The 11,390-nt window shown below is 37.8% G+C and overlaps 1 protein-coding gene across 1 annotated transcript; it reads right to left on the reverse strand.

Moving 5' to 3' along the window:
- Positions 1–412: 412 nt before the first annotated feature.
- Positions 413–9,558, reverse strand: si:dkey-5i3.5 (uncharacterized protein LOC565091 homolog). Its single transcript, XM_051871077.1, has 3 exons — positions 9,452–9,558; positions 5,561–6,051; positions 413–1,722 (listed from the first exon to the last, which is right to left on the reverse strand). Exons 1-3 carry the CDS (start codon positions 9,553–9,555, stop codon positions 1,361–1,363), a joined length of 957 nt encoding a protein of 318 aa, XP_051727037.1. The 5' UTR covers positions 9,556–9,558; the 3' UTR covers positions 413–1,360.
- Between the last annotated feature and the right edge of the window lie 1,832 nt (positions 9,559–11,390).

The following is an 11,390-nucleotide window of genomic DNA, read 5'->3' on the forward strand; positions in this document are numbered from 1 at the left end:
TTAAAAGTGCAGTGTGTAAATTTTAGCGGCATCTAGCGGTGAGGTTGCGAATTGCAATATAGAGAAGCTACGGTGGACAACACAGGACAAATATGTCGTCGTCTGATACAGCAGAGAGTAGCTAGTCAATCTGACCCGCTCTGTAGAGCAGTTTGTCCATTTAGGGCTACTGTAGAAACATGCCGGCGCAAAATGGCGACTTTACATGTAAGGGGACCCGTGGTGTATGTAGCTAGAAATGGCTCATTCTAAGGTAATAAAAACATAACGGTTCATTATGTAAGGTCTTTATACACCACTGAAAACATGTATATTATATTGCATTTCTATCAATAGATCCTCCTAAAATTTACATCTTAAACCTTTAAACAACCCTTTTGTGAAACTTCTACACTAAATAGACAAAAAATAATAATAATTAGAATGATTGATTTATTTGACTTTTGCTAGATGAAGGGAAAAAAAAGTAAAAACCTTCATTATTGCACTGACAAACAGTGAATACAGGTAAAGCAGGACATTTTGATAATTTGTCATGGACGTTGTTTTAAAATATGCCACAATGTAATTTTAAATAGCTACAGATCTCCATTACACTATTTAGAATAAAAGTATAGAAATACGTAACACAAAAACCTAAGTGTCCGAGTTTACTTGTATTCACCATATTTTCTGTATAGGTACCTGAACACACCACCTTTATTTTATTCACGTGTCATTGCTAGAAAAACAACAATGCATAGGTTTACCAGGATTGTGTCAAATGGTATAATATACATTTAATTAAGATTTTATTGACAAATGTAAATAACTAGGCCATTTCTTTTGAAAACAGTCAAAGAAAACTGAAAGAGCAATCAGGGCTGTTACCTTTTGAAGCAAACAGATCAATGATACAAGATTGACAGTCAGTGTATTCAAATGAACATACTATAGATAGATGTTAAAAGTTGAGTCATGTTGTCATATAAGCTATGACTCAATACGTACAAAAGGTTTCCTAAATCTTTTACTGTTGTTGATCATAAACATCTACAACAAAATAATGATATACAGTGTAAAGATAGTCATTTTGAGGTCCGAAGTGCAGGAGTCTGTAGTGCTATAAACCAAACTGGTCACATATCAACAGCTTGTATGTAGTATTACACATCTTCAACACGCTAATGCTATGGTCTTCATTTAATGTAGTCTCATAAATATTTTGACAGACTAAAAATGTTTGAGAAACAGTCAATTTTTGCAAGACAGAAGCAATTCGACTAGAACCAAGACCATGAGAATGTCTATATAACAGTCAAAAGTAGGCACTTCAGGCAATTTCTGATGTTTAATGAGACAGGTGATGGACATTCACAGTTCACATTTTGGCCTTTAGAGGCACCATGTTGAGGGACAGCACGAAGTTCTCCAGGGTGGACAGGTATTCCTGAGTGTGGGTGCGCAGATGACCTGCATGAAGAGATTCCTTCCACTTCTTACTCTCGACAGATAGGCCTCGCTTCCTCCAGAACTCCACCATCTTCTCCAAGCTCTTGTAATCGCACAGTGCATCATTCTCAGAGAAAAAGAAGAGAGCAGGTGCCTTCACAGGAGTGTTCCAGAAAATGTTGATCGCTGAGTTAAAGTAGTCAACTGTCTGATGTTTAAAGACACGGAAGTACAGAAGGCTAGCCGTTCTCACGAGACCTTCCATCCGGGGAAACATGGTTTTACCTAGGCCTGGACAACAAAAAACAAACCCAAAATAATTAAGCAAGAGATTTAAAGTTCAATTAAAGTTCATCAGGATAAAATTTCTCTCTGAAGTTTTAGGGCTTATGTAGTTTGAATACTTGAGTCATTGAAAAAAAAATTGATGTTTGAAAGCTACAAGGTTGCTAGGGTGTTTTGTGTGGTTGTTAGAGTGTTGCTAGGTGGTTGCTAAGTTGTTCTAGGTGGTAGGCAGATAAATATACAGACTTACAGATAATGGTACTGTAAGACCCACCCACTCGGCCCAATGACGGTTTCCTATAGGGCGGGGAAGGTTCGCTCTTTTCAGCGTGGCAAAGTAGTTTAATTCCAATTAAACTTTTATCTGACTCCATTTTATTATGACCTCGAATTTAGTTTAGAATGACAATTGATTATTGGTCATTTGTATAATAGTTTAGCTACACATTTGATTATTCTAATTAACTCTTTACTCTTATTGTACTCGTTCATTCAGATTCCTATAATGCTTTGAGTCTTGCGCCGGCCGGGCATACGATCTCATACTCACAAACTCGTCAGTCTTGGTCATTAGACAAAAGCGTTGACTAATATTCTTGAGGCTGTACCAAAGTCCCTTTAAGACAAGTCATTTCACTCGGCGGCCATCTTAGAAACGCCCCTTGGACATCCAAGTGCAGCTCCTATCTCTTTGAAAACATCAAATTCTCCAAAGCTGTTCACCAAGCTTTCGATTAAATTTCATATTTGAAATCACCAATGAAATCTTACAACAACTGTCTCATGAATTTTGTTTCTAAATGCTTGAATCATGAAAAAAAAAAAACGGTATTTTCCAGGCTGGATCAAGCTAATGCGTATGCGCAGTCCTAAGTGCACATCTGACTGTTTCTATAGGAACCGGAGCTTCTAACGGCCGCTGCAGTGACGCAATGACTTTACTAATCGGCGATTGGCTCTTATTTATAAAGGCGGGACTTATTCCGGCATATTGTGCGTTGCACTTTCTCCCATTCAAAATAATACGGGTGACACGTCTTGTGTTATTCTATAGTCTTTTACCGTACCCACTTTGCTCATTCTAGAATACGTTATTTAGTCCCCATAGATCTGAACAATTAAGGTAAGATCATTTTTAACCAGAGGCCATGACCATTACCATAGAATCAGGCCAACCAATTTAGCTTCCTCTAATGGTAACTTTATATAATCATGCAGTAGTTTTCCCACAGACACTTAGTTAGAATAATCTTACAATAATCAGAAGTTGAGGCCCACCCCTATTTAGATTGGTCCAGCAACGCTCTGTTGCTCTAAACGGAAAAACCCATTATTAGCCTACACAGTCTAAGTGTATAACTGATGCCAATGTGTTAGTCGGAGCTCTAAAATATCAGTTGGTGTGCCCCACTGCTCCACCTAAACTGTATTTTAGTCTGTTACTAACCTGAGTGCAGATTTGTGGGGTTATGGACTTAACGTAATCTACTAGAGTGAATAATTTTAAGTCAGAATAAAACCAAATGTAACAATTTATTAGTCAGGTAAATGTATCATGCCAATTACATAATCAATTCAAAGATAATCGATACAAAACATAAAATGCTCAGAAATAAAGAGTAAAAGATGAATACCTGACATTAGAAAGATACATAATGCTGAGTGTCCAAAGGACACACAGCATTAAGGGCCGACCTGGCTACAGAATTGTGCCTTGAGCATTCTGCAATATCTCTTTAAATACTCAGACCAAGACAGAAACTTCTTCACAATGTTAATTTGCATTAATCAGGGTCCCAGACTGGGTAGTTTACACCTTTTTGGGGACAGAAAGCCATTTGCATGAAAGACCCTGAGAAAGGGGGGCCCACCTACCACAGAAAGCAAAATATCTCTATACTCTTAAAACCTTTATTACCTTCTGGTTTACTTTTGTGGAAATGAGACCTTTGTACCAGTCACGCTGAGATAATTCAAATGATACCAAACATGTACTACATAGTGTTGTATAACTGTTCACATTAAACCATATTGATTTTTGGGTGATTTTCAGGTCATCTCCATATGTAGAGAAAAGAGTTGGCGGAAGAGGGGGTGAAGGAAAGGAAATGTAGATTAAGATGATACTGAGGTGTGATCGGCTCAGTGTGACCGTGTCTCGGATGGGGATGCTAATTTTGCACGAGAGAGTTCAAATGTTAATTTCCTTTGTTTTCTTCAAAAGTTTGGGGTCACATTAAATTGAAGTGACAGTAAAGACATTTTATATATATTGTTATAAAACATTTCAATATCAAATAAATGCTGTTCTCTCTATTAATCATAGAATCCTGAAAAAAAATGATATCACCATTTCCACAAAAATATTAAGCATCACTATTTTTAGCACTGAGAAATGTTTCTTGAGCAGCAAATCAGCATATTAGAATGATTTCTTAAGGATCATGTGACACTGAAGACTGCAGTAATGATGCTGAAAATTCAGCTTTGCATCACAGGAATAAATTAAAATATATCATAATAGAAAATTACTTTAAATTGTAATAATATTTCACAATATTACTGTTTTTACTGTATTTTTGACCAAATAAATGCAGCCTTGGTGAGCCTAAGAGACCTCTTTCAAAAACATTAAAAAAATCTTTAAAAATTTTTAAAAAGTACTGCAGATAAGAGTCAAAAAATGTTTAAGGATTTTACAAGTAGTAGTGTTATGCAATGCAGTTTACATTAAAAAAAAAATATGTGTACATTGTGTTTTATTTTCGATGAGGTAGTACTACCAAACAAGCATGATTCCTACAACATAACTTTTGGGAAATGTGAAGCTTTGGATGTATATTGCTATGTATATTGCTTTTAATCAAGTTTAAAATTAAACCTGACAAACATGATACGAGTAATCAAGTAACCTATAATTATTAGCACAGGCTGAGTGATTTATATGGTCTACTATGACTCAACGTTTGGTCGTAGTGTGAACTTTAATTCTCCAGTACATGTTTAGCATCTGTTATGGGAGTTACTCTACAGGAACCACACTCGTACACAGGCGTATTAAATTACAAAGGAGAGAGGGGTGGAAAACAACACATTTACAGCGTACTACTAGGGCTGGGCGGTATGATGGTGTATTTTTATAGAGAATTCACTGTTTTAGTTTATTGTTGGTAATATTTCTCTCTTTTTTTTTTTTAAGTAATTAATACATTTATTCAGCAAGAACATGTGAAACTGTTATTAGATGTTTCCATTTCAAATAAATGTTGTTCTTTTGAACTTTCTATTCATTAAAATAATCCTGAAAAAAACGTATCACGGTTTTTTCCACAAAAATATTAAGCAGCTCAACTGTTTTCAACTGATAATAATAAGAAATGTATCTTGCGCAAATCGGTTTATTCGGATACAGCATGAGCATTAGAATGATTTCTGAAGGATCATGTGACACTGAAGACTGGAGTAATGGCTGCTGAAAATTCAGCTTTACCATCACAGGAATAAATTACATTTTAAAATATATTCAAATAGAAAACAGTTTTTTAATTGTAATACATTTGTAATATTGTAGTAGATACACTGCATTTATGTAGCTATTATGTTTGGGGTAATGTGAAAATGCAGATCAGGACGTAAGCCAAAAGAAGTCAAAAAGAGAATTGTTTGTACAACTGTAGAGTTTGATTGTTTAATATTACTCACTGGAACAAATAACAGTACATAATATAAAAATAGCCATACCATGATGCAAGATTCTGTTCATACCATCTACCCCAAAGTGTTAGCAGTGCAGACTGAAAGGTTTATATATAAACATTCTTTACACGGCAATCTCTGTACATACCGGTGGCCATATGCTCCAGTGATCCCATGACCAGGCTGTCGTAGATGTGACCCCTGATTCTGTTTGTCAGGCCTTGGTAACGTTGGGTGTCTTTGGCCACATGTACAAGCACCTGAGAAAATGTATATCCCCCTATGGAGAAAGCATGGACCAGTAGTGGGCGCTGTGAGAAGCGCTCGCTTTCTAATAATTCCAGTAAATGCCCACCATACTCCAACCCCCAGCGGGGCCACAAGAACTGGCTCACCTCACTTTCCACTACGAGTACATCGAAGCCCGTGCGAAAGTAAATCTCACAGTATTTTGCAATGGCTTGTGGTCTGGAGCCTAGCCAAGGCAGTAACAGCAATATAGGTTTAGGGTGACCAGGTGAAAAGCTAGCTGTAGGAGTCCCAGCGACGTCATTGGCGAAGAAAGTAATCTGTTTACTGATCTTGTGTGCAGTGACCCCAGCCACTGGGACCACTCTGGAAAGCATGACAGCAGGTGAACTAAAGAAAGAGCACAGAAAGAACAGCAGTTTATTTTTATAAAACGTCACAGCTGGCTTCAACTTACTCACATGACTGCTCCCGCCACAGAAATGCACTCAAAGACACCTGAACTCTAGAAATCTGCCGCTTAAGGAAAAATCTAATCTTCTGGATGAACGACATGCTGTATTGCCTGAATTATTGCATTTGTCTGAATCAATTAAAACAGTCTGTTTCTCAGCCCTGCTCCTCTGACACTGCACATTTTGGATGTCTTGAATTCCGACAGACCCAATTCAGGCCATGGTGAAGAAACCCTCTGTCCTATACTTGATCAAGTTGAAATGTAACCCATAATATATATAAAAAAAATTAAAGGTGAAGTATGTAACATTTTTATGTAAAAATATACATTCTCTTAATCCAGTTTATTGTTCATTGACTACTATATATAGTCCCTATTGTGACATATCAGAGTAAAATGGCTTCTCAAACAAGAAAAAATGTATGGCGTGACTTGATTTTGTCCATCAGGGATTGTTGGATGGTTGTGGTTTGCTACTGCTGTGATCTCATGGGAGTGGCAGTTTATCCCGCCCTTTCGTTGATAAACATGTCATCAGAAAAGAGAAGTTATTTTAATTAAAGATTACGAAGGCACATTAATTTAAAAAAGAAATAATGATGTGTAGGGCTGGGACAATAAATAATTGAACCATTGAATAATTCTGGATTAATTCTGAGATTTTCAGAATCCATCGTGATTCCCTCTCAAATCGATTCTGAGCTTAGTTTTTAACAGCAGATGGCGCTGCGTGCTTTAGAAACAGCCGTACTCTGCTCTCTTCCAATTCCTTACTCACACCACTTGAACCTTCTATAAAATAATCATTCATAAAGTTCGAAAAGTGTTTGCAGTGGGCTGTTTACATTAATCTTGTGTCATAAAAGCATTCTGAGGTACAATTACATTCCCGAACGCAAGAGCGCTCTTCTTCGTCAGCATTTGAGCGAGCAGTTAAAAACTAGCCTATAGCGCCATCTCCTGTTAAAAACTAAGCTCAGAATCGATTCAAGAGAGAATCGCGATGCATTCGGAAAATCTCAGAATCGATCTACGAATCGAGATGAATCGATTTATTCTCTGAGCCCTAATGATGTGCACAGATTAGGGCTGCCACAATTCCTCGATTCAGTTTGAGGACTCGATATTAAAAAATCCTCAATTGCACTTTGCCTGTGTCGATTAACCGGCAAAATACTGGAAGTGGCGCATCCCATGGACGAGAAACCATGAACCGCATTATTAGACCATTTTCAAAGGCTGCACTATATAGGGATGTGACGGTGAGGAAATTTTCCCACCGGTTAATCGACGTGTGACTACACCGGTAATACCGGTATCACTGGGGCGGTGGATCTGGAGTTGGAGTTTTCCCCTCTTTTTCTACCTGGCTTTTAAGTCACGGTGCATGTCCACTGGCACAGAGCAGAGCTAGCATTTGCAGTTAATTCCTATGGAAGCTCAACTTCCATAGGAATGTTCTGAAAATGCTCGCTTTGCTCCGCGCCAGTAGACACGCACACGCACCATTATGAATGCCTGTGTGCCCGTGCGCATTTTACTTTCGTTTTATTATTATTGCCAGTTCGGGTGCAGTAATTGCTTGAATGGTGGGTTCATTATTATTCTTCATGAAAAATACAACAACAAAACAGTACAATGACAAACTCACTTAAATATGTGCTTTTACATTTCACTTTGAAACCAAATCTTCCGTCATCATTTTATCAGTCAGGAGTGTGGCACAACTGGCGAAGTGAGGTGAAATCTGACTCCTGCTGCTGATCTGTGCCGTGATTCTTGTTCAGCTCACGCTGAATTGAGCAGATGCGTTTAGTTTTTAATTGAAGTGTCTGTTCTCTAACTGAACTAAATGATTTTTATTACTATACAAAATCACAGTGGGGGCGGTGCCGCGGTGGGCAAGTGATGTAAACCAATGTTGCAGCTGAACACCGGTAACACAGACTATCGCAGGAAGCCTACTGCATGATATATTAAAACCACTTAAAAATACATATTTAAATATGCTGATTATTTGGTTAATATATTGCCCATTTAATTATACTTTAATATAACAGATGAATGAGAATTTCCTTCCTATATATCTAAAAAATCTCATGTCATGGAGGACATCAAAAATGTGTAGCAAAAGGGGGCCTCCAGCAGCAGGATTGAGAAATACAGTTTAATTTGTGATCAAAGGTCAAAGAACCTCAACATTAGGGGACAAACACAGATGTGGATTTTGATGCATGTCAAAACATTAGTGGCATGTGTTTGTTTCCATGATTCAAGTTGACATTGACCTTTCAACACAAGTGAGAGCACAACACATACTCACACATGCTCTCACAAGTCTGAATCTAACTACTTGACTTATTGATGCTTTCCATTCCAACTTAAATTACATGTCTGCTTCTATAGCATTGTATATATACAGTGCCGATTCTGTCATTTTTAGTGCATTAAATATGATAAAAATTTTAATTGACCCTTAAACTTCACATAAAGAGCCATCTCAAAGAGCCAGCATACCTCACCCAGTGTCATAATGCACTCTTGAAAATAAATGAGAAACAGTAACTGGGCTGAAAGTTCAAAAACTGGATCAGTACAAAATGTTCAAAATGAGTATTTTCAGTTTATTAGACTGTGTATCATAACCCTTTTTCATTTTAACACATCCTTGAAAATGATCAAGAAAGACAAATGGCTCACTCTGTATTATGTCATTTGTGGAAAAGCCAAAGATCAGCAGATCTTTACTGTTTTCTTATAGCTACTATGCTTGCTACATACTTGAATCCAATCTATGTCAGCTATGCATGTGCTCCAAGGTCAAAGTCAACATGTCAATCAAAATAAAAAACAGTCTCAAAATAAACCGAACCTCATCAGGCCTGATCATCTACCGCTGTTTGATGATGATAACTTTATTGTACGCTGCAGAAAATCACATGAATTCATGCTCATTCAAAGATATGCTAACACAATTAGCCACATTAGCGCCCTTTTATTTTTATTTATTTTTATTATTTTTTTTAACAAATGTTAAAACACAAATTTAGGAAAACGTTTGGAATATAATCCTGGAATTCTGCTCCATTTTATCCTTACATATCGATCTATTATGAGCAGCCTGCCCTGTGGTAGTTTAAGAGGTTGTTACTTGTTGACATGACTAGCTGTCAAGTTAGCAAGGTCAAGGATAAAACCAACACAAATCTTCGGTTTTTCACTTATATAAACTGTCGTTTATCTCTACTGGTCAGCCTATGTGTAAGAATATTTTTCGTTCAACGACAATATGCCAAAAAACGCCAGTAACACCGATATGAGTGCGTTTCTTACCTGCTGTTAACAGGATTCTTGCTGAGCACAGGCAGATGCTGGCGTGCACGAGCACCGGTAGATCGGGGACGCTCTGCGCGTGAAAATTTGTGTGGCGGGCGCATGCAAGCAAGGCATGCATGAATGAATGAATATAGGGAACTATATTTGGATAAAACTAATGCAGATATACGAATATAAATACATATATAAGGCTAGAGCACGCACAGTTTTATTTGTGTAGTAATTATAGGGAAAACGGATGTGCTGCTTACTGTTAATGTTCTTAATCTTAATCTTCACCACTATTTATATAGCGCTTTTTACAATGCAGAATGTTTCAAAGCAGCTTTACTAAGTGATAACAGGAAAATAATGCAACAAAGTTTGCCTCTGGAGGAGACTTGTCGTTTCTTAAAGGTGCACTATGTAACTATTATAACTAATGCTGCGTTCCAGATGAGGTTAGGAATATCCCAAATTAAATGTCCCACTTCAGACCTCAGTGAGTTCCAAGCATCAGACACGTTCACTTGTTTACCACGTGATGTCGCCATGACACAACGAGAGTATATCGTGTTTTTGTGACAATTATGGTAAAAACAGTATAAAAACAACATAAAATTGCTTTGAAAACAGCTTACGAAAAGCAAAAACGAAGGTTTACATAAACTTAATGTATAATGGGGAAGTTTGTTTTTATGTTTATGATCACTGGAAGCAGGAATTCCCAACATCTTGGAAGTGACATCATCTCGCTGAGGTTGGGGTTGATCGATGTACCCCGATGTACCGAGAAGCGGCTCGCTACTTGGATGTACCCCGACCTTTGAGTGGCATTCCAGACCTTGGCTGCGTCCGAAATATTATAAATGCTGCCTTAAGGATGCATTCCCAGGTAAGGCATCAAGGCACGTCCGAATACAATTTGCTTCACTTCCTGTCTCCTGAGATACCTTTCTGATAGATTTTTGAAGGCAGCATAGATGTATCCTTCGCTGCCTTTGATATCACACAATCCTGTGCTTCCCATTCTGTGCTAGAAAAATAAAGATGGCGTCTGAAAGTTGTGGTTCCTGGACAATTTGTGTGTAAATGTACGTTTTTTTCTCTAGAGATGAGGAAAGTTTCCCACCAATTAATCAACGTGTCAATTAATCAACCAGTAATACCGTATCACCGATGGAGTTTTTCCCTCTTTGCCACCTCACTTTTATGAATGCGCATGCAGCTGTGCGCATTTTACTTTCACTTTAAAATTAGCCTCAATTCGTGGCAATTGTTTGATTGATGGGTTCATTATTCTTAATGAAAAACACAACAACAAAATAGTACAATGACAGATTCGCTTATATTAAACAGAGAACTATTTTGCTTTGAAACCAAATCTCTCTCGTCAAGTGACAGTGACGTGCACAGACCGAGCAGGGGGCAGGGGCGAAATCGCGTTCCCGGGGGTGGCTTGTGGGTCTCACTCGGTAGAAATCGTGTTCCAGGGGGAAGAAATGGGAACGCGGGGGAAACCTTGTTTCCTCACTCCTCCGTCCTCCAGCCTGTGACTCGGAAACCGATCAAAGAAAGCCATCTTGAAGGACATCTCAATTCTCTAATTGCACTGCAAGGAGGCAAAGAATGAGGAGTAAGGAAGCTTCCAGAGGAGCTATGAACGAGGATGCACAGGTGTATCCTATGCGAAAGACTTTCTTGTCGTGAACCTTAAGCACGTATAAATTCTCCTCCCCCTTCATATCTGTCACAATATTTTTCATTTTATGCTTTACCTTTGCAGTTTAAATAAACCATACATCTCACATATTTCAACAGGGCATCTTGCATTATTATTATTTATTATAAATTTCTTAAATAACTAAACTTCAACAACATAAGGGCAGATCCCTTGAGCGCAGCTGATGACGCTGGAAAGTGACGCTTGAGTGATCAAGAACATTCAAATGTACAA

Source organism: Ctenopharyngodon idella, chromosome 18, assembly GCF_019924925.1.
Source record: "Ctenopharyngodon idella isolate HZGC_01 chromosome 18, HZGC01, whole genome shotgun sequence".
NCBI lineage: Eukaryota > Metazoa > Chordata > Actinopteri > Cypriniformes > Xenocyprididae > Ctenopharyngodon > Ctenopharyngodon idella.

Bases quoted from the DNA above. Each gene is read 5' to 3' on its own strand.
- si:dkey-5i3.5 (XM_051871077.1), bottom strand. From the start codon at position 9,555: ATGCGCCCGCCACACAAATTTTCACGCGCAGAGCGTCCCCGATCTACC. The intron at 6,052-9,451 runs GTAAGAAACGCA...CTCTTTCTTTAG, and splicing joins AAGAATCCTGTTAACAGCAG to TTCACCTGCTGTCATGCTTT. The intron at 1,723-5,560 runs GTATGTACAGAG...TTTGTTGTCCAG, and splicing joins ACTGGAGCATATGGCCACCG to GCCTAGGTAAAACCATGTTT.